The 24,899-nt window shown below is 35.6% G+C and overlaps 1 protein-coding gene across 12 annotated transcripts in view; it reads right to left on the reverse strand.

Moving 5' to 3' along the window:
* Window positions 1–24,899, reverse strand: part of grid2 (glutamate receptor, ionotropic, delta 2) — a 460,579-nt gene that overhangs the window by 51,843 nt on the left and 383,837 nt on the right. For all 12 annotated transcript variants that reach the window (XM_044111473.1, XM_044111478.1, XM_044111477.1 and 9 more), the window contains 2 exons: window positions 24,163–24,301; window positions 15,575–15,770 (listed from right to left, as the gene is read on the reverse strand). In XM_044111473.1, coding sequence (XP_043967408.1) covers window positions 15,575–15,770; window positions 24,163–24,301 — 335 coding nt within the window. The remainder of the gene's footprint in view (window positions 1–15,574; window positions 15,771–24,162; window positions 24,302–24,899) is intronic.

A 24,899-nucleotide genomic window follows, 5' to 3' on the forward strand; every position in this document is an offset into this window, starting at 1 on the left:
CTACTACTGTACTATTGCCAGACATTCTAAAAGAATTTCATTATGAATTGTTTCAAAGGTAAGATCTGGTGCCAAATGGTCTGAGTGCAGTGTCCAATAGCCTGCATATCCCCAGCGAGGAATTGGTTAAGAAACAAAAGCTGGGCAAATTATTATATGAAAGCAACAAATTAATAAGAACACACAAAGAAATGGTACAAATGTTAGGATATATATATATAAAAAACTGTTTCAGGTTTCCATTTTTAGGTTTTGGCAGGGTCAACCAGGAAATCATCTCCCTAATGTAATTAAACAGAGTAGCTGTTAATCAACAACTCTTTTTCATCTCACAGTGATTTGAGCGTCAGGAGAGTTTTTAACCTCTATGATCTGAAAATACAAGTAAATAAACACAACTGATTCATGTTAAAAGAGCTGGCAGAGGACAAGGAATCACTAATATTTTTGCTGAATTGTGCAGGGCAACTGACATGTTGTGCCAATATTTCAATACACTTGTATTAAATTGCATTTGAGCAACACTCACACAAAATTAATAAACGGCTAGTGTCTGTAAATCTCCTGGTTTTGTCTTTTTGCTAATTTTGCTGCTGTTTAAGTGCTTTTTCTTCCCGATAGTTGATCTATTTTACCTAATGTTAGTGTTGACATTGTCCTGATAAAGGTGCCAGTCTTGTAAACAATAAGTGTACTGTGGTTTATTCTTTCTGTAGCTGCTTAATCCAAAACTCAAAATGTTGCCGAGAATCATCTCAACATTTTGCTGCTGATTTACTTGGAGTTCATGTCTTATTGATGTAATGTTAGTATCCGGGAAACAAGTTTGTTAATTTCAGGTCCAAATTTACAGCTGATATGTAAGTTAACTGAATGAAAAGGCAAATAATATGAACATTTTATTTTTTGACCAGTTAGGATGACTTTTGTTAAACTTATGTAGGAGATCATTCCTCCCAGCATCACTGCACCCAACGAACTTAACAATTGTTTACATCCTGGATGTTATTTGCACTTTTTTTAATTTCTAAGTGCCTGACATTATTTAAAAAGATCCGAATCCACACTTTCAGAATCTGTAAATGTCCAACAAATTACATTACAAATTACAAATTACAGCCATTGCTGTAGAAGTAAGATGGAGTATCCGAAGAAAACCCCTACTTGTGAACTCAAAGCAGGATTAAAACCCAGGACCTTCTTGCTGCAAGAGAACCGTCCTACCAACTGCACCACTGGTAACCACCTTCTCATCATTCTAACTGGCCTAAATGGAAGGCTAAGTCTATTTAATGTAGGTCAGTGTGGAAAAACTTTTGTCTTTTAAAAACTTTATTCATGCATCTGTTTCGATAAGTAATAAAAATACATATGGAAAGATTGAAGAAACTAGTCTTTCTGATACATGGAACATAGAAGGAGAAACAGCCACAGCAGCCTCAGACAGCAGACTCACCCAATGTTGTAGAAATTACTGGATGGAATCATTTACTCTAGTAATTTGAAGATGAATACATTTTTTTTTATTAGTCTGCTCGATCCTGCTGAATTAGCTCATTTTGCAAAGCCCCAAGGCTTCACAGGTGAAGAATTGGTTGGTTGCATATCTATTGGTACTTTGATGTCTGCAGACAAAAAATTAAGTCTTCATGATCTATAAAATATCCCTTTGTACAATAGAAAGCTCCAGATGGTCACATAGAGTGAGTTAGATGACAGTGTGTCTGAAAGAGTCAGAGTCATATATCTCGTTAACTATTCCTGCACCAATTGTGAATTAAGTTTTAAGAGAAATTGAAACAGAAAAAAACCCTCAACAGTACATGTTCTTTAAAAAAAAAGATAAATTATCTAAAGTCAGCATGAATGCTAGACTTGGAAAAACGTATTTCATCAATGCCAAACAAAGTACTAGGCTTCATTACTTGAGTTAACTAACTAATTATACTATTCCTATAATACCGTAGTAAAGTAAAAGTAGCTATGTCAAATTAGTACTTAAAGTACTTTCAAAAATATCTCAGCATTGAAAGAACTTAAAATTTTCATGTTTGAGTGTAGTTGAGAATAATTGCGAACATTTTCTGTTACATTGGACAGATTAGAATTTATTAATAATAATGCTTCAATATTATAGAGGAAATTTGACTTCATAATTAAAACCTTTACAAACTCCTGCCCTTTCTGAAACGCTGCCTTCAGGAAGTCTTCACAACAACCCTCCTCCTTTAAAGCTTTAACAAGGATTTTATCAGAATTGAACTGAGAAGTAGCTCTTATGTTGAGCTCAACAGATGCACAGTACCACCAGGTGTTTGCCAAATGCTGCTGGCTAGTCTGAAGGAGCTGAGTGGGGGAGTTGCAGGGGAGGGCTGCTCTGTGAGGCGGAAGCTCGGTAGCTTGGAAACTGCAGCTCTGAGGAGAAAAACAGGAGGCGCTGCGCCTCGGTCCCCTCAGGCGTTTTGCACAGCTGAATGGTTGCCACAACAGATTAAAAGATTTCTCAAACATGCATGAAAAAATCACGGTCCACAATCCAGGTATGTTTTTGATGAGTGAATAACATTATAAGATGATGCAAAGCTAAAAAAAGGTCTATTTTACATAATAGTGCCCCTTTAAGACATTATTAGTTTTAGCTGCAAATCATTACCTTAAGCTAAAAATAAAAAAAATTATTATATTGACACTATCACATATTATTCCAGGCACTCTATATGTATAGATATACATGTTTTTCTTTTTTTTTCTGTTGCTATCATTTGTTTCTTGTTTGTGCTTTCTCTCTCTCCATCAATGTTCTTTTGGCTTTTTTCCAAATCCCTCTTCCTTTTCTGACTCACTCTCCAGACTGTGATGTATGGGTGTCTGAGTTCTCCAAAAGTCCATTAGCTGTTGGCACCAAACTGCCTCTTTTCCTACAGAAAGAGATAAAAACCCAGAGTGTAGCTGCCCAGTGAGTTGCATGAGAATGAGAGGACAAAAGAAATAGTGTGATTGGAGAAAAAGGGTGATAAAAAGAAAGATTAAAAAAGTAAAGGAGTGAAGTGAAAACACCCTGCAGCAGAGTGTTAGTGTTGAATGTGTTGACAGAATGCAAGAAACAAACAACAGAAACTGAAAGGGGCAGAGAAAAGCAAGGAATGAAAGAATCAAGAACAGAATCTTTAGGCCTGCAATGTATGCTTAACAGGGAAGAGCAAGAAGTCAGGAGAAATGTAGGTAGAAGATGCAAAGAAGGGCACAGATGTCATGGCAAGTAGAACTGGTTGTAGATGGGGCAAGGATAAGAAACATGTCAGCTAACAAGATGTACTACAACAATAAAAAATAAATAAATAAAAAAATCAGTTACACATTTATTTTCACTTTTTAAAATCCCTTCACTTTGCCCTCCTTATTTACTGTGGCTAATTCAATGCATGAAAAATAAAAATTGAACATAGCTACTAATGTGCCAGAATGAGCTGGTCCAAGGCAGAAAATGTTGAAATGAATCGGTTTGTATTTAAATGAATTTGTGTCAGAGTAACATTTTAACATGTTGGCTCACAGATTAGCTAAATAACATTAGCATTACCATTTTGATTTGTTGCCTCTGACACGTCCGTTTCACTGTTTGTCTTTTCCTCCTGGGACATTGCAAGGTGATAGAACATAGAACACAGAACATAGGCCAGGAGAAGCCCTAATAATAATAAATAATAATACCATTAATTATTGTTATTTCCTTTTTTCCTAATCTCTAGAATATCAAGGTAATTTGTCTTACTGTGTGTGTGAAGAGTATCATTAAGTACATGGTGCTCTTTATTGAGCTCTTTATTGTGTTTTATATTCTTTTTTTTTTTCTTTTTTTGACAGCTTAGTGCAAATCAAGTGTGCAATGTTCTCCGCCATCACCAAGAAAAAGCAATATTCTCTCCCTGGTATGAAAACTAGTTTCACAGCAGCAGCAGGATATTTTCCTTGCTTTGTTAATTCTTTTACAAACTTCCTATTTGCATCGCTCTATAGCCAAATCATGTACCACCTATCATTTGAATATTTTTGGTCCATGAAATAAGCTTTAGAAAAAATAGCTATCATCAAATAAAGCTTAAATATTTTTCACAACATTCATCTCATATTAGAAACAATTCAAACTCAAAAAGCGAAAACTGGCTTCAGCATTAAATGCATAATTTACTCCATTTGCATGGAATTACGACGCAATTATTACATCCATTTTAGGAGACACTGAAAAACGAATAAATTCATGACCGTACAGTAAGTTAGAACAATTGAAAGCTTCTTCCATGTTTTCCCTTCTTCCTCAGAGAAAAACAACGCACAAAAAAAAAAATCACAACAGTTTTTCATAACGATCTGAAGCTTCTAGTCCTTGCTTGTTGAATCACACTAACCATGAGTTACAGAATCATGGCAAAATGGGTGTTTCTCAAAGCAACACAATACAGAAGGGCTGTGGAGGCAATAGCTGAAAGTTCAGCAACATGTGTACACATACTGACTCCAGCGCAGCAGTTCAGCATGCGGCCTGTACATTTCAATAGAAGCTGTCAACTTCTGGTGCCTACTCATAAGTTATGTAATAAAGGTTTTTTTATAGCATTAGAAAGTCACCGTACAGTGGTACATGGACCTAAAGTTTAGCTTGCTTAATTAAGCTTGTGCAGAGAGCTATTTCTGACAAGTTGATAATTACATGCTTAGTGTGTAAATGTTAATACACCCTCATTTATTTTAAATGAAATGTTTTTTACAAGTTTTACATCAACAGCACGTGTTTAAAGTCACCAAAAAGAATTCTGGCTGGAGTTTTTACCATTCTCATTCTCAAACTTGTAGATTAGGTTAATGGCAAAGGCCTGACTTTCAGGTGTAGGGCATCCATTTTTAATTGTGTTAATGTTGGGGGCATTTTAGGAACTGTACACTATTATTCCATTTTTTTCTTTGTGGTTACAAAATATTAATTCTTGAGACTGAGAAACAAAACATTGCCAGTTTTCTTAAGTACAAACTAAATTGTGCTTTTTATGTATTCTGCAGAGATTTTTTTACCAGCAGGCTGGATCTTGATATGCAAGAGTAAATTCAGTAAAGGTCTCCAACAGAGACTGAAAACATATCTTGCAATTTAGAGTCACCAGTCATCTTCAAATATATCCGTTGGGCTTTTGCATCAGTCAGGCATGTGTTTGTTTAACTCTTGGCAAAACGAATCTGAGATGGCATCCACAAAGACCAGCAGATGTACAGTTCCTGGTGTAGCGTCTGCTTTAAAATGCTAAATTATCCAAAAAACAAGTTAAATAGCTCTGATCTAAACTAAAGGCGTTGCAAGGATGAAGGATGTAAACACACATTTGGGCATTTGACACACACACACGCAAGCCCCTGCTTGTCACATATTAATTAAATGAGAGAAAATTTGGGGCAACTAAATTTTAATATTTCTGACATTTTATTTTTTATACCAACACAGTTATAAACAAAACAAAAGGTCTATGCCTTCACAAATGCAAAATATTTTACAATATTAGAGCCAAAGGTGAAGGTTTTCAGACACAGAAAGAAAATTCCTGATTCATGTCCTCGCTGTTTTTCTTTTCCATATCTGTGCTTGTAATTAATAACAGAAGCAACAAGTACAGTGTGGCGCAAGCAAGATGAGAAAAAAACAGACTCCAGGAGAAAGGCACCGTTAAAGGTGACAGGGAGAGTCAGGGAAAGCAGCACTAAGTGCAAAAATGTGAGATGGCTCCAGCCTTTGCTGGCATATGAGGACAAAATAGATAAAAAACCAATTTGGCTTTATTACAAGATACAGAATGAGAAAATGTAGTTAGAAATAGATAATGGAATTTTTATCTTTTTCATCTTGGGTCCATTTTTGTTGTTAAAGTAAACACTGTCTTCTCTTTTTACACTAACAAAACTAAGGTGCATTTTGGAGTAGCAATAGCTTGTTCAGCATGCAATAAGGGTCTCAGTTAGCAAAACTAAGATGAAAACATATTCTTTTAGAAAATTAGTTCTCATGGAGCCATTTTAATGCAAACTGCTATTTTTTGAAGAACCTGCAACTTTTTAAAACATATTCCTCCCTCCCCAGTTCAGCAGATCTCTCGTAAACGTTCTAAATTTAAACAATCTATACCCCTGACACATGATTTCTACCTCTTTAAAGTGCTTCACCCTTCGCTTCAGTCATTAACCCACTCATATAACTGATGGTGGGGAGCTACACTGTATCCACAGTTGTCCTGCACAGATTGACATAAGCGAGGCTGTCAAACAATCAGCGTCACCAACATCAGGTAAGTCAGATCAAGTATCCTGTCCAAGGACATGACTGAGATGGACAGAGCGTAGGTTCGAACCTAGTTACAGGATGAATTCTTTCCTCCTGAGCCATACTTAAATATCGCCATCTTCACCACTTTCTCTTTTTATACTGAGAGTAATTCTCTTCCCATTTCCTTCCTCTGAATTTCTCTTATCATTTGCTCGCTCCAAATCTATGTCTCAACACAGAAATGCTGTCATCACACAGCCACAGAATTGTAACAGCAGGGAAATATGTTTGCTGTTTGGGCTTGTCGCGGTGAATCCTAATGAGCTATCAGACTCTGCAGGATAGAAGCTTTCTCTTTTTCCTGTCAGGGTGATTTGCGCTACTTTGCACAAGAAAATACAAAATGAAAACCCAGCAGCCAAAATGGCATTTTCTGGTCTTAGCAGAAGCTACGTTATTAAAGAGGATATTGCAGCCATCAAACCGACGTGCAGTGACAGATATATATCATCAGCTTTTGCTACTGCAGAGTTTTTACTTAAATCCAGTGTAATACATGACAAGCCCATGAATGTAGCTTTTTTTTTATAAATCAAATGAAATTAGTTTTTGCTCCATCCATTCTGAAACTTGCAAAATGTCATCATACTGGCTCACACACAAAATTCTAGCAGTTCCGCCCATGAATTTAGAAGCTCAGCAACATCAGCAGAAAAAAGGACTGGAAGGACAAAAAAGAAGACGGAAGGACAAGGGGGTGAGAAGTGGAAGAACAGTAAGGAAAGTGAATTTCATCAGGCTCATTGGAAAAGATACATGTCATATAGCTAAAGGCAGCCCTGAGACCTGAAAGCATAGCTCATGACAAGTCAACCCCACACTTTCAAACAGAGAGGGAGAGAAGTCATAAATGCTGAGATCTGTCACCATAGCTCAGCTGGGCCACCCTGCTCAGTAACCTTGGCAACTCCCTGACCAATAACTGCTTGGCAGGAGGTCCTCTAAGAATAGTGACACTGACACAAACACATACACAGTCACAGAGCCATGCTGCCTACAGATCCATTGTTGCCTTTGGTTTGAACGGATAAGCCATGTTAAGACCGGCCACTGTGAGTGGAGCTTTCCACCCCTCACAGATCTGCATCTATAAAGATTATATCAGGAGGATACTGGACAAAGTTTAACTTTCATTCTTGTCCTTTGTTCAAACGGCATTGTTTGTTCACCGAGTATTGAACAGGAAGCCAATGACTACAGGTTATGTAACTAATAATCATAATATTAAAACATAAATCAGTCCCCTATCAATAAAGCTCATTTGCAGACAGGCATTCTTTACACTCTGATCAAGGGCATGGATCTGACATTACTGTTGGGCTTGTAATGATTTCTTAGAATCAGTATTTTTTTAGCCAGCAGGGATGACACATCATATGACTTAAAAAAAAAAAAGAAAAAAAAAAAAAAAAGCAAGAAATGAGCTTTACAAGTTTTGGGTTCTTTCTAATTCCTGAAAGTTCAAAGTCACACACAACCTAAAATATAAACACACATCCTAACTAATATTTGTTTTTTTGCCCCTTAGAAAGTTGCACTGTAACCACATGCCCTTTGTAGTCGACAACAGGCTTCTGGCACAATTTTGGAAGAATATTTTGCCACTCTGCTTTGAAGAATTGGAAGATTTGATTTAAATTGGTTTACAGTAAAAATTTAAACATGAGGCCCAAATGTGCTGCCAAAAAGGGCCCAAGATTTCATAATTAATGTGCTACACAATGAACCCATGTTAATTTCCTGTACAGTTTTGATGCAGAAAAACTAGGGTAAAATGTATAACCCATCTGTGGGTTATACATTTTATAATACAATCGATTCTGCGACACCATTCTTGTGTCGCAGAATCTTAAATAACTTTCTTATTGTGCTTGTGGATCCTACAATACCCAGAAGCCAATTTAGGCATTCTTCAGCTATTGTCTAGTGGAACCATCTACCCAAAATATAGTAGTAGATATAATTTCCTTTACAGTCAACAACATTTAAATGGTAGCATTTTTACATAAAGTTAGGGCTTACTAGGCTTAGTCAGTTTGGGAAAGTCAGATAACTACCTCTATGAAACTTCCTGTGTTCTTGTTACTCTGCTGTTGTGAAGCCATGCAATTCAAAAATACACCAAATTAACTGTTAGATTTTTTTCATCAGTTACGAACACTATTCTGAGTAAATGAGTCTATTGAGGACTTATCTTAAAAAAAAAGAAATCACCTATGTATACCTTTCAGGAGTGGAAACAAAGAAAGGACTTTCAACAACGACTCTCTCAAGAGGTAAAATCTGTCATTAAGATTCCCACTGGCACTTCCTTTCTCAGTCTATTCTCACATTTCTTTCACCTCAGTTTACTCCACCTAGGCCCTGGCGTACCTATTCTTTGTGCATCTATATCCATTCTTTTTTCTCCTTGCACCTCTTTGTAGCCCTTCTACACCTATTTACAGTGAAGCCTGTAATCTCCACACCCCTTTTAGCTGCTCGCTGCCCTCAGACTCTCTTTTCTACCATCCTCAAAATTCCAATTTTCCTCTTTCTACTCCCTGAGCACTCGTTCACTGCCCATATCAACTTCTACTTGCTTCTGCTTTCTCTCAATTGTCCTCTAGAGTGCCATGATCACCATATCCAGAGCTGAGGACTTAAACAACCTTTGGTAGATTTACCATGATCTCTATGTGGCAGAGCAATTTTACTAATCTTCATCATCACTAAAGTCGTTACATTAAACAGCTTTATGCTCAGTTTTTACAGCCAAATGAAAAAGAGGTGAAATAATAAATCCATCTTACGAGACAAGATGACAGATAGTATTTAACTCTCAATATTTTAAAAAATGTTAGTTTTTTGTGGATTTTTCACTAAATTTTCTGACAAATAAATTTTTTTTCATGCCTTTCACCTTTTAAGGATTTCTAATTCCAAAATAAATTTGTTAATGCTCACTTTTTGGATTCTCACAAACATGCTTTCTCCCGCATCTTACATCATTAAAATATTGTTGTGAAATTTCTGGTCTTGAAATAGAGGTGGATTAAATAGGTGCATATCAAATGTGCAGGCTCTCAATTACTATGTTGAGTTTACATCATAGTAATTATAATTAACTGCTGATTTTTCCTGACTCAGACATAGGAAATATATGCCTTGGGTGCCTTATTTTTATTTTAGCAAGACTGTGCCACAGGTTCTTGTTCCACAAGTATCAATTTGATTTAGTTTATTTATATAAATCCAGCTCACAACACATCAACTGAAGGCGCTTTACAAAAAAGTAATCTTAATTTAGACACAGTCCAGTTCATTATTAAAAATAGTTTAAAAACATTTTTTTTAATCCAGGTAACCGAGTAGATTGTATCAAGGTTATTGACTAGTACCATTCACATCTCCTGAATAGGTATGTAGTGACAGTAGACAATCGCTTGTGTTGTGTCCATACACTCTTACAGTTTCCTAATAATAAGATTCTGTTTACATTTGTAATGAGTTATGGCAAATGTATGAATATTTTGGCAAATTCCCATGTGTTTTACGTCATTGGAAAGCTTAGAATTCACACTTTCCGAATCTGCAAGTAACTAAACCCTCCTGCCCCACAAAGACTTGTTCATGGTTGTGTCACATTTTTTTAAAACAATTTATTTTGTTTTTGTGAGGTTTGGTTGTAGAGATGTAATCAATGGTTTCTCAAGCCATGATGCTGACAAAGAAAATGTTTGGGTCATGAATTGCTTTTCTAGCGGCTGCTATAAATAAAAGATTGAGTGTCCTTATAGCCCAAACTCAAAGACATATTTTCTAAAGTGGAAGGAAGTAGAGGAGCAAAAAGTCACAGAGATGAAAAATTACCTAAACCAACAATTCACTTAAGACTAAAATCCCACAGCAGTCATTAGAGACTCTTAAAAGCTGATGAAGAGCAGCTGTCATGTACTACATTTACATTTACCAAGTCAAATGTGTGTATGAAAAAGAACTAAGGTACAGAATATATTGAGGTTTTAGTGCTGTGTGTGTATGCAAAAGGAAAGTTGAGTGATTGTGTACACATACATGAGTACCACAACATTATAACATAAAAGCTTCCCAGATTGAAAAGCTTCACATTTAACTATATTCATCAGTTGAAATCATGCATGAAGAACACTACAAAACTCTACTTTTGCTTTCCTACAGCACTCAGTGTTACATAAACTATGATGCCTACTATAAAACCGCATTTAAAGGAGAAAAACAAAGTTTCATACGATATGTTTCTATATAATGCATGTACAGAAACTGATATTTAATTTTGTCTCTGCTGTTCCGAAAAGTCAAATTTCCTATTTATTAGTACATTTATTGTCAGAGTGAATGTGCTAGTTTACATTTGTGCCTTTAGGGGCATAAGTGGTTGGAATATTTTTAAACTTTTGGTAAAATGACAAGATTATGCCTGAATTACAAATTTAAAGAAACAAGGCTATATTTCAGATTAAGATTAATTTAAAATAAGTTGAATATCATCTCGGTTTACAAGAAAAAGCAGGAGGAACTGGTCATTGTTGTAATAAAGAAGAAATTTTAATTCATAATCACAGGTATTTTTTCAAGGATTTAGTAAGGTAAAAAGAAATAAACACAATGCTATTAAAGGTACTGAGTGAACTATCCTGGAAATTCCTTAATGTTGGCTTAATGAGGAGATTTAATATAAAATAAATTGAATGTTATAAATTATCTAAGCTGATAAAAAGGAGCACAGACCAGACGTTAACAGAGTTGTAATATCAAAGAGGAACGTTTGAAAGATTTGGACTGTTGGCTCAATCACTGTAGGCATGCATCTCATTTAGTCTTCTTTTAGTTTGCGTGATTAAATGTGGGCACAGCAGATGTTGTTCTGGTGGAAAGGTCACTCACACTGGAAGACCTTCAGTTCTAACTCTTAGGAGTCTTTTATCTTACAATCGGAACAAGGTGAAAACCAAAACAAAAATCTAGCAGGAATTATACACCAAATAGTTTGATATTCTGTTAAATGTATTAACCAATATCTATTGTTATGACTAATGATAAATTTTACTTTTGACTGTGTTAAAACTATGCGAAAACCTAAATAAGCTAAATAAGATTGATTTGTGAAAAGTAATTACATATGTATTGAAGGGCAAACATTTTTATGGAAATAATATCCCACGGTTATAAAAACATAATTCCTTAGCTTGGAATCAGAAGTTGTGGCTAACAGTGTGGCCCACTGAGGATATTTTGAAAGTAGCAGCTAATTTGGGTTAAAAAGTCAGATTTAGACTTTATATTCACTAGAAAGTTGGTTGATTTGTTTAGAGACTAAAAGTGATGGGAACTAATTTTAATGCATTTAATAAAAACGAAAAAAAAACAAAAAAAAAACATTATAGACCATTAAGGAAAACTGGACAACTGGATCTGTTCCCTGATCAATCGATTAATAATCAGCATTCTTTTGATATCATATATGCCATAAAGTCTTAACGGCAATATTTTAATGACAATGCCTTTTTTATGAACACTTTGATCACAGACTGAAAGGCACATATATATACTCCAATAATAGGGTGCAAACTGCAGCACTTGCCTGGTCCAGAGTGCCAACTCTACATTTTTGGGTACAGTGTAATGATTATGATGAAAACAGATTGCGTTTTCCTAGAAGTGAAGTACATGCAAGTGTGCATGCGTGTTTGTCACTATGTGTGGACAAATATCAGTGCCTCTTCGATTCTCCCAACATCTCAGACACTCACCAGTTTTGGTATAATATAACTTTACTGCAGGGGACCAAAACCTAAAAGGGAGAAAATCTATAGTGTGCATTGGAGACCAGTGACAAAGAGGAGTAAGAGGTTTATTGCGAAAGAGAAAAAGCCTGAAAGAACAACAGGCAGCTGAGAGGAGGGAGGCTGAGAAGGAAGGAAACTACGCTAAAAGGAAAAATATGTAATCTCACAGGAATCAAATACAGCGTGGGGACTATATTGATGAAGACAAACACATCCGGATATAGCAAATTGAGACTGATGTCCGTTATTGTGTTGGTTAATAACAGAATGGCTTCCCAAAAAGCCTCCGGCTTGAAAAGAATTGCAGGCACTGTAACAGTGCTTTTCAATTGTTTTTTTTCTCCTTTTTTTCCCCTTAAGAACAAAACTAAATCCTAACCGATTAAAAGGCACCATTTTGAAAATCGGAAAATCTTTTGTTAGTAACAGAACACAGAAAATCCTTGTGTCTGTGAGTCATGTAAATAAAATTTTTTAACTTCTGTATTACATTTACTGGAGCGCTGGACATACAATTCTAATAATAACAGTGTCGCTGACAGTACTGCTGTAGCAAAAAGGAAAGTAAAAAAAAAAAAAACCTCGTGTTACTGCAGTTAGGACATGTATTAGTGAACCACTAGAGTGCACTCTGTAGCCTTGTGGATGCATAATAGGCTGCTAAAGATACAAAGGATGGTGGTGAAAAGGAAAGTCTAAAGAAAAGCAGAAGAGAAAAGGATGGAGTGAAAAACTGGGGTCAAGTGGAAGAAATAAGAGCTGTGTCAAAGAGTACCACAAGTAACAAACATCTGTAAAATATTCAGCTGTGAGGAAAATGAGTGGCAAAGATCCTTTTTCCTGTAGTCTGGTTTACCTTCTCTAGCTCTGCTATTACTGGAAGTTAAGCTTTATTTCCAACTCTTACTCATAGGACATTTAGCCTTAGTTGCTAATGAAAGACCCGCCCACCCAAAAGGACAGTTACTTATGTAACAGTTGAATCTTATAGATAGTTTTGCAGCAGTGTAGCGACCAGTAATGGTTTCAGGCCAAACCATTTGGGTCACATTTTCTTTCAGTAGTAAAGCAAATCTAAAGTGATGTTAAGAATAAATTACATAAAACAACAACAAAAAATATTACTTCTTGATATTACTAGTATTAGCAAGCTGGTACCACATAACAGACAAGACGGTGCAACAAGTTCTTCGATAAACAGTAGTTTTGATTCCAACAGAAAATTACTTGATTATGGCCATTTATGCTCGACTTGGATGCATTTAATAAATAATAATTAAAACAAAATAAAAGAAAATTGTGTGTGTTTGATGCGTCACTCACAAATCAGAGCAATGTATGGGAAAACTGGTTGATTCTATTCTTTGGTTGGTGCACATGTGCATCTCTATCTAAAAGCCTGTTTTAGGTGTAGGAAGATGCAAAGCAGCAAGATGTGTTTAAAGTGAGCCAGGATACAGGCAAAAAGCATCCGGGCAGTCAGGCTATTGTGATTTGTGCAATATGCTGACATTATTTACAACCGCGGGTCAATTTTACTTCAATGCAGAAAATTGTAAATTGTTATAACCTTTTGAAAACATGAGAAAAGAAGTCACTTTAAAACTCAAATTCTTTTGTTTGTACATTTAAATGCAGGTCAAACATGGCAAAATGAGAAGAGCAATAAAAAAACATCCAGACTTCAACATGACTTGGGTTCTTCCACTGGGCGTGATTATTATATAGCTTGTCTTCAACTGTAAATACTAAATGATTTACACAACCAAGATGGTTGAAAATTGGTACAAAACAATATAAAGTTCAATTTTTGTTTAGTTTACCTGTGGGGAATCTCAGTCATAGGCTTCTTTTTTCCACCAAATAGCCACTGCAGTTGAAGACCAAAACAACTGTGTAAACCTGAAAAGGTGTTTCAGGTAGAAAACCTAATAATGTAGCATTTTAGCCAGTTCAGAAGAAGGTAAAGACACAGAACTCTTTCACAGCAGAACTTACCTGCCACCTGCTTACCTATTAGGTAGGTTCTGCTGTGAAAGAGATCATATTTAAGTTTTAAAAGATATTGACTTGTCAATATAGATTATTAATATGCTCAAGCATGCAAACCCAGAGGCTGTGTACCATACACCTGGTACCAGGTGTGTAACAACAGATGTCTCCAAAGTACAAGCTGCCAAGTTGTAATACATAAATTAACTATAGAATCTGTACAACCCTTTTGTATTTGAGTCTACAATTAATTGATCACTGCAAGTGTTCTCTAATAGATGTTGAAGTCTGGCGCCTAAGATAATAAATGTAGTGAGCGTAAAAGAAGTGGAAAGTTATCAAACAGGTGTATGCATTCAATAAACATCACCATTTATAAGCAATATTTATGGAAAATATATTGCTTTTGGATTCTTACGTGTGTGTATTTTTTTTCTTTGGAGGGGGAGAAGTGGGGAAGTAGGAGAGAGGCACAAAATATATCCCCAACAACCACCATGTTGCCCTTTAACCACTCCTCTCAACTCTCCCTGTGTTGTCTTAATACGTGGTCTAATACATTCCAAAGGGGGCGGAGATATTGAATGTTCAGGCTGAAGTACATAAACTGTAAGCTCCAGCCATGTAAATAAGATGCAGCAGTCAGGTGTTTCTGCTGCTGGGGAATTACCAAGGGAATTAAGCATTGCAAATGCTATATGTGCATCATTAACATCATTTACACGGATCTCTTCTCATCCACACCAATGACCCTACAGCAATACAGGCTTTTAAAAAGAGGACAGAGGTTAATCTGTATAGATTATAAGCATACTGCACACTACAGAATGCATATGAGCCCTCTTTATGTTTAGCATACAGTAAGAGCAACAATAAGCATTGCAAGACATAAAATTGGTTAAATGTAGCCTAAATTTACAGTTAACTTATTGTGAAAAGCAAAAGTGTTAGGGCATAATGCTACCTTATGCTATGTATTTGCATAAAGTAGCATAAGAAAGAAATACATGTGGAAGTTTTGTACAAATGCATACATTTACTTAAAATACATTTTTCCTAGTTGAAGAAAGATTTAAAACTCTAAAACCTGAAATAAATAACTATTATAATGAACATTAAGAACATTAAGTCTGAAGCTGCTCTTCAGGTGTTTTCCACAGTACAAACAAATTTTGCATGTCTTCAAAAATTATGTGATCAAATGCCAGCAGATGCTGGCTTGAATATGAATGCCTTGCACGGAGTAATAAATAACAACAGTAATGTTGCTTCCTCTTTGCACCTGGTCCCATTATTGAAATTTATCAACCTTTTGACTTCAATATTTATGTTAATAACAGCGGTTTTACATATGTCAAAGGTTCCAGTTCCATTTGAAACTGAGAACAAATTTAAAAAGGTATATGCCTACCTTGCGAATGCCTTCCCTGGACTCCTCAACATTATTATCTGCTCCTCCAGTCCGATTAATCATCCGCCACATCTGGGAGTACATGGGATCTCTCTCAAAGGGGTTCATAGCCTTTGAGCGCACCTGATCATATACTGCAGAGTCCAGGACTGTCCCGTATGGCAGTTCAGTCTGCTTTGATAAGTCCTGTAGAGACCTAAAGGAAACAAAAAAATAAATAATAATTGAATCAGTCAGTCCATTTCTCTACTTTAAGCAGTGTGCGGCCTGTCCCTGTGGTTAGATCTCATACTAAAGCGACATCCCACTGTATGGATAAACTTTTTAAGGTTTAGACATGGCAGCCACAGAAGTTGTCAAAGCTGATGAATCTGGGAAACTATGAACATCTTGTTCAAAAATTCCATGTTTAGCTGTGCCTCTTCCATGGATAAAGTCCTTAATATAGTATATATTGATATACAGTATATCTATATTTAGTGTAGCTACAAAATATGTTGTCCCCTTATTTTCTTTGGTATATCAAGTATTCCTGGCTCAGCACGTTTTGCTTTGATATGCCTCTTTCTTGAATGAAGTCCTTGATGGAGCTCTCTGTGAACTCCCCTTATTTTTACTTTTTTTTTTATTGAAGTACTCCAGGCCCAGTGCTCTTATGTTTTTATTTTTTTATTTTTTTTATTATTCTCTTGTCTTTTGAACCCACAGTCTGCTCCAGAAAATGGCAACTCATAGCCTGGTTCTGCTGGAGGTTCCTTCCCATTAAGAGTCTGGTCTTCTATAGCCAAATAAATCTTTACAAATCATATTGAAATAGTCAGTTGAATTTAACAGCACTTTACAGTGAATCTTTCAAAGCATTTGACACACTGATGACACACAACTTCTCAGGACAAAGTCCAACACGCTACTGTCAAAACTAATTGGAAAACTAGTGAAAGACAGACCACTAACTACACACATAAAGGCTGTATCCCACTGGTAAAAGCCATCTAGAGAACTCTGGTTTCTAAGAACTTCATGGAAGTCATGCAGAACTGGATTTGCCCCAAAATTAAATTCAGAAATATTTGTTAATTCCAGAAGGGAAATAAAGTGTCGTTTTGACTATAATTTCTGGAACGAGTCATTGTATATGACAATAGCAGTGGGCAGGAAGAATCTTCTGTGGTTTATTAAAGCAGATCTTAAGAAGCCTCTGTTATTTTGCAGTCCTTTATAAAGGATGCTTGGGGTTTTTCCATTAGGTTATTCATTTTACAAAGCATCCTTCTTTGCATAATTATCTCCAGAGTAGTCCCAACAACAAAACCAGTGTTCTTTATCAAGCTGTTCTAAGTAACTAGCTCTGACGCTGGTAACACAAGAGATTATGCCAAAAGAGATTGTCCTTTAAAAAAACAGACATAAAAGCTTTGTAGTCATTTTTCCCCAAATGAAAGGGCCTGAAAAGTGGCAATGAAGCTATCTAAAAGAAGCTTTCACTTTGACTATTCAGGCCAAATACACAAGATTTAAAATTTCACCCTGGGCCTGTGTCCAATAGAGAAATTGTATGCTTTCCAGTTCAGAGACCAAGAATTTGACCTGCTGAGGAAGTTGATGTAATAGGCCAGGATAAGTTGTGAGCTATGATCAAAACAAATCTATCCTGAATTATTGAGAAGTAGAGCTTCACCGCACATTACATTTCCTCTAGACCCTTTCTAAAAAAGATTACAGTGACACTTGGTTGGTTGTGTGATTTTATCAAAATGCAACTTTTAAATGTAGTTCTCAAAGCACTGGTTGTTATGCTTGACCTTGGGCACACTGGGGCAAAATGTACTCTCTTCTCGAAGGCATAAAATGATGTTCCTTGACATCAATTTTCTCTCTCGAGTCAGTGAGGCTCTCATCAAACCCAACCTCAGGCCCAAGATAGTGTACACCATCAGTCTAAAAGAGAGAATGCAAGTCTTGTCGACGGTCAGTGGGATAGCGCACAGCATCAGTCTAAAACTGAGAAGACAGCTCCTTTAACAGGGTGACAGTAAATGCTCCTGGTTCTGTTGGGAAATGAAAGTACCCTATCATAACTACAAAACTGAAGAACCAAATTTAGCAGACGGAAAAAGCCAGGACTGATCACAGTAAACCAATGCCTCCCCAACTACAACAAGTTTGACAGAGGGGGGGAAAAAAAAAAAAAAGCTTCTTCCATCTAATGAGCCTTTTATGATGAGTTCAGAAAATAAAAGTTTCTGGTAATGTGTTCTCTGATGGAGAAGCTTCTTTTAACAGTATTAATTAACCGACACTTTGCATCATAAAGACTTCATTTAACTCGACAAAATCTTTGCTAAAAATGTTCATTTATGAAGGACATCCATTTAAAAAGAAAACATGGCATTTAGAGGAAAAAAATTCTCACTCTGAGAAGAATGTGTAATTAACAACCATGCCGCCTACCAAGTGAAACAAACTATTTGATCTGTGAGAAAAAAAAGTTCAAAATGTGTTCTATCATGCCACGCTATGAAGAAGTGGCAGTGGAAAAACTGGCTCAACATATTCACACAATTCAACGTACTAAAAAGAAGATGAGCCAGTTTAGGCCCAGATGGATTTCTAGAATTAGATTACATTCAGCCACAGGAAACCAGTAATGTGAAATAGTGCCTAGGAAATGTAGACCTTTCTTGTTCACATAAAACTAAAAAAATGAAACACAAACCATCCAGGGGAATAAAGATATATTATAAAACGTTTAAACTTTCAGTTTTTTATGTTTTCTACTGAAAAGCTGCAATTCTATAGTGAGCAAAACATTGTAAAGTAGTTTTGCTTAATGAATGGACAGCTTGGAGGTTTTCTTGACAACTGAGTTTTAATAAAGTTTCAGCAAACTTAAAAAACTTTTTTTTTTTTTTTTTTTTTTTTACGCTGCATTGTGCAGTAGTACTTTCTTGTGAAACATATATATGAAAACTTTTTTGACTCTAGGCTGAGAGTAGAAGAAACTAAAAAAAAAAGAATTTTTAAACATTGGCAACTCTGGATTAAATATACACCTATGAGCCACTTTACAAGGTAAAGCTTGCTATTACAGGAATAGAACGAACTTTTGCCTTCAAAATAGTTTTAATTCTGTGACTAGGATCCAAACATTCCTTTCGTCGATATTGACATGGTACCGTCATGTGGATGTAGCAGATGTGCTCAGCTGCAAATCAATCTCTGTTTCCAGACACAGATTTGGTGTGTGTGGAGACCACTGGAGATAAGTCAATAAAAAATAACTGATGAAAGACGAATTCTAATATTTCTTTCTGAATTGAAAATATACTATGATATTAAGGGAGATATGTAAATGTTGCAACAATCATCTGATTGTGACAATGATTGGATACATTAGTGGAATAATATAGATAGTAAAAGCCTTTTCACCATAACTGTAAAAGGGCAAAAACTTCAGCATAAATAATTAATTTATTGGTATCCCACACAAATGTGATATAATGTGCAGTGGTGGGCTTCAGGTAGTACCCATGTCTATATGTCACTGATTAATTTAGGTACATAAGTATATAGCATTTACAAGCAGACAATAATTATTTACACAAAGTCCAATGAAAAAAATTAAGTAAAACAAGTGTGTGGTAGCTATAAAAACAAAACAGAATCATGGATAATCATTGAAAATGAAAACAAAACATGTCAGTCTGTTTTGAACTATAAACGTGTTTCTCTTTTTTTCTCTCCTTCACTCTTCTCCTTACCCATAAATTGCCACCTCTAGGGAAAAACACAAGCTATTGTTAATTATAATGCAACAGTGCTTGGGTTGCCTTTCAAAGAGTTTGGCCGCTGAGAAATGTAATCGAGAACCATTACATGAACTAATTACTGTTTGTTTGTTAAACGCGTGCTTACACACCACCCATGGATTTGAGATTCTCATATCTGGGAAACAAAACATGCCCACAAAAACTCCCAACATATCCAGCTTAATGAAGAACAAGTGTACAGTACGCTTTGTTATTAATTCAGCTGTAATACAGTACACCCACAAAGCGGATTTAACAATGGGTACAAATTCAAGCAAAGATTATATGATTCCAAGCCTGTCTGCCAGCACGAATAAATGTTTGCATGAACACCCACGTACTGTGAAGTACTTTTTGTAATTTTATGGTAGAAAAAACTTAAAGCTCCTCCTCTCTCTCTCATGCTGTCCTCAATGAGCTCCAATCCATCCCAAAAAAAGAAAATCCCTTTGAAGATTTTAATGAACTCTGCTGTGAACATGAATCTTTTATTACTGTCAATTAATCTTTGGCCCTAATAATCTCCCCTTCCCACCAATCTCACTTGAGAATGTGCTGGCTCATGAGGAGAAACTTTGACCAGGATTCTTAGTTTGTGACTTGTTTTCATGATGTAATGCTATGCGTGCTTTTTACAGTTAGCTTGCAAAAAAACAAACAGAGAAGGAGTGAAATAAGAAACATGCATTATGACGGACAATAAAATTAGTCAAAAATAAAACATTTACAGTGGATTTTCCAGAAAAAATGTCAATGATTTTGGTTGGCGTTTGTATTTAGAGTTAGACTTATTACATCAAGGCAAATAGACAAAAAAGATGATCCCTGAGTTTAAATGGAGAGTTGACTTCCTCCAATTGTGTATTCTGAGCATATTGCCAATATAAACAAATGCATCAATAAATGCAGCGTATTAAGGAATAAATATGCAAAATCCACTTTTTTTAGCCCTGAAATATTTTTTGTTTTGTTTATATTTTATTATAAAGGTAACATTTCTGTAGACATTTGTCAGATGGCATTAGTTAGGAGGATAACCAATAGATATGCATTCCACAAATCTGATCTGCATGGACGTCTGGCAAATAGGAAGCCCTAATTGAACACTATGGCATATTGTTGTTATCACCATGGTTCAACCTCTAGTAGATTATTGATCTGAAACCAAGAGCCAGAGCTAACATGTGATAATTTTATGTGTTCAAATGGTCCAGTCAAAGTGTAGACCAAGTAAATATGTATCTTAATGTTCAAAATTGGTTTAGAAATACTAAAAGATTTTCAGATAGTTTGTTGTGAAATATGCTCCTATAAAATATTGACTTACCAGGGATGAAAAGAAATTACATATTTTTATTTATAAAAGATTTTAAAAGCTGAATCTATTTATTTCTTCCATTTCACATTTATATCCTACTTTGTCTGTAAAATAACAAAATATATCAACATTTTTCTGTTATATATTAACAAAAGGTGGAAAAGCTCGAGGGGTAGGAATCGTTTTACACACCACTGTAAAAAAAGAAAAAGAAAATATAAATACATAAAAATGTAAAAGGTTTCTTCACTTAAATCTCTGAATTTTCACTACAAAATGCAATGCTTGTTTCTAGATTCAGAATGTGTGTGTAGTCTTGTGGAATTCAATGCATTTAAGAATTATGTGTTTAATTGTCTTTGTTTAATGTGAATTTAATTCCTGTTTGTGTGTGTGTGTGTGCACGTGAGTAGATTAGTGTTCCTGTCCTGTGTGTATCCTAGCTCATTTTGCAAGCAATTATATTTCCCTAAGCAGCTCAATGAGCAAGTAAATGGAGTGAACAGCCGCTGAATGTATCTTATGACAAATAGTCAGTACGTGTGTGTATGTGTGTGTCATTGCAGAGTGAAAGAGGAGCAAAGAGAGAATAAACTTGGAAGAGAAAGACAGAAAAATCTTTCACTCATGTTTTTAGGGAACAATCCCCGAGCAGTCTCACTACTTTAACAACACCAGGCATCTGTTTAAGAGGCAACAAATAAAAAATAAATAATAATAATAAAATATATATATATATATATGCTGGTTTTTGCTCTTGTCAGACACATCCCAGGCAAAACACCTCTCACATGAAAAAAAGATTTTCCATCAAACTTTTAGTTAACATTCAGGGAGGAACTATTTTCCCTTTAACTTTGATATGCTTCAGGTCTTACCACTGAACATGGTGGAATATATCAAAAGAGTTGGAACTGGCAAGATCTTTGACAGATGTCCAAGAAATGGCTCCTTTTGCTGTGAGAGAGGAGGCAGCTTCATCATTTCAATTTTTAGGTTTGAAAAAATTACAGGCCAAAGGTTTAAGCAATTTTATTGAGACAGGGTGTCCAAAATTTTTAACGGCAATATGTCTTTGAAGAGCCAGTGTCAGTAAATACATTTCAATACCATGATACGTTTCTACTCTTCTGTGGGGATAGACACTATTTTCAGTGAAAGGGATATTCCTTGATAAAAGTTATCACTAGATTAAGAGAAATACAGGGTAAAGTCCAGAAGCCATGTACTTTATAAATAAACTGACATGATTTTACTAATAAACATCTGATTACATAATTCATTCCATGTACAGCTGAAGCAATTGGCACAAGATGCTTTTTGTACTTTAAGCTGTTAATATTTGAAATTGACCTTTCCTATCTAATTTGGAAATATGAATAAATGTAATCATCATGGTAAATATTACATTTGTTATCTATTAACTTTGTGAGGATTTTGTATTTTAGCTTCATACTTTATGACCATCAAGTGGGATATATCAGTCCCATTCAGCGCTTTCATTTCCTTTTTTTTTTAATTAAAGCTGTCACCTCTCAGTTGACTTGAATGCTTTGACTCTTCTTTATTCATATGAGTTTGTGGCCTGTGGAGTTTTGGACTCGGTTCCTTAAAGGTTTCATCCCTACACCTCATCTCCTCAAACATCAAAATCTAAAAAATATCTGAAAATCTTCGTGTGCATTTATTTTTAAACTATTAAAAATAAATAATTCAGTAACTCAGGAGTGAAGTAAAATGTATCTTATGAGAAAACTCATAACGCCTTAGTTAGCTACAATCAAAACTATATCATCTGGTTTTATTTCATGGCTGATTTTTGCTTATAGTAATTATGAAGCAATATAATTGATACGTTTCATACATATGTCTACTGCAATTTCAGAACACAGACACTCACAAACATCCTATCTGAGCCCTAATGGAAACAATCTGCTCCCCAAATTTTACAGCCTCCAGACATTTTCTTACTGTCAGGTCATCATGGCCCAAATATTTCCACTCTAATGCGCCTCTTTCTCACGTTCGTCTGTTCTTACGTGTTCACTTCATTTCCTTATTAATATGCCTTTTTGTCTCACTTTCTGTGCATTGCTCACTTGTGCCTTCGCTTTGCTACTTTCCTCTGCCACCTTTCACGGTTTTCCTAAAGGATTCACACCGAAATTGAGGGAAAACATCCAAGCGTGAAATAGTCCAGAGAGGGTTCTTGACGCTGACTTGTTATTTCATTTTCAGGATGAAACAAGGGCATTAATACTTAAAAACTCTGCCTGCCTGTCTTGATGGAAAACACTAAGGAGAGTCATGTCTCCATCTTTTCCTGGATTTCTCTTCCATTAGCGTATTTGCTTGTTTATTCTATTCCTAGCAATCTAATTTCCTTGCTTTCTTATACAAATGCATTTGGGATTTTTTTTGCCTATGTGATGTGTTACTGAATTGTTCAGGGTTAAAGAAAATTAGAGACCAAAGAATACAAAAACATATCCAAGCGCAAGAAGAAAGAGAAACAAAAAGTGATTGTGGTTTGATGTAGAGAAATATTCTTGTTTACTCCAAAGCCGAGCACAATTAACTGTGGCACTGCCAGGCATAGCGGATGCTTAGACATGCTTATTAGCCCAATGAGAGATGAATACTTCCTGCTTCTCTGCTAGTGGCAGAGAGGCAGGAAGACATATTATCACAAGGATAGACAAACATGGGGCATAGACCCCCAGGGAAATGATCTGTGGAAAAAAGTAAAAGAACAAAGATTTGCCAACTTCCTCGACATCTTCACTCTGGACACAATTTGTTCCAAATGCTGCCATCAGGCCGCAGATAAAGGGGCATTAAAGCAAGAACAAACAGACTGGAGAACAGTTTATACTAGGTAGACATAAGGGCATTAAATACCCTCTAGTACTATTTATCACCCAATTTTGTTATAATCCATGTAATTTTATTGCATGGTTTCTATAATGACAATAAAAAATAATATTATTATTGCTATTATTATTAAATTACAACTAATTCTATGCTTCTTGTCTTATTACTATCTCTCCTCATCAGTGGTATGTACGCTCTCATCTTTTGCAAAGGAGAGGACACCACCTCACAATGTGATAAATAAATGATTGACACCAGAGTAAGAAGGTGGTTGTGTATTTGTGTGCATGTGCTCATGCAGAGAGAAGCAAAAAGGGTTCTAAAATTTCCAAGTAGACAGCTGAACTTACTTTTTAAAACACAATGAAATCTATGAAATCCTTTATAAATGAGACTCATGGGTTTTCTCAGAATCACTAAGATGCTTCTGAAATTGTCTCTGGTTCGGGGACACCTTAACTCAAGGAATGTGTCCCAAATGTATTTAGCAAAAACAGACAAATGCTGCTAACATAAAGAAGTTTGAGTTTGTATTTGTTTCCTTTGTAGTAACTTCTCTCACCAGGTCCTAATTTGTTGGCACTTACTGTATAGAGTTCTCTATTCGTGAGATGGTGAGGAAAGCTGCTAGATTGGCAGTGTAGGAAGAGATAACAATGAGAGCAAACATCCACCAAAAACCCATCATCATCCTGGTTGCAAGGGTGGTGTATGGGACTTCTCCACCTAGAAAGAAAAAAGAGAAAGAAGATAAAAGTTAAAAAAAATGTGTGAAAAAAGAGAACGTGTCAAATTACAAACATGACTTTATTTAAGAAGAAAAATATGCTCCAACAGTGCATTACATCCTGACAGATTATGTCTGGATTAACAAAATGTGATCTGATGTTTTGGACTGAAACTGATCTCCACTGTGTGGAATATAGACCACTACACACTGAATCAGAAAATCACATGCCTCAGATGTTACACAAGACATGTAAATACATAAATAATTAAACTGCCTTCATTTATCGCCCAGTGAGGATCAGAGGACATTTTTATATAAGATAAAAACTTAACAGGAAGTTAGCCCAAAAATGTGCTAAATCATGAGCCTGTGAGCCTTTGTGTAGTCCCATTAAATAGATGGCTGTTGATATCAGCAATCCTTCTCCTACCAAAGCCCCAACACATATTTGACACCTACATAATCCCATATTCCTTTTATCCCGACACTTTCCCATCTATGGTGTTTTTTGTGGTTTTGCCACTTTACTCCAAGGCTTTTCTTTTGCCAGGTTAAAACATTTTATTCAATTTGAATTTGTTATCTCTCCACACT

Source organism: Gambusia affinis, linkage group LG03, assembly GCF_019740435.1.
Source record: "Gambusia affinis linkage group LG03, SWU_Gaff_1.0, whole genome shotgun sequence".
NCBI classification, from domain to species: domain Eukaryota; kingdom Metazoa; phylum Chordata; class Actinopteri; order Cyprinodontiformes; family Poeciliidae; genus Gambusia; species Gambusia affinis.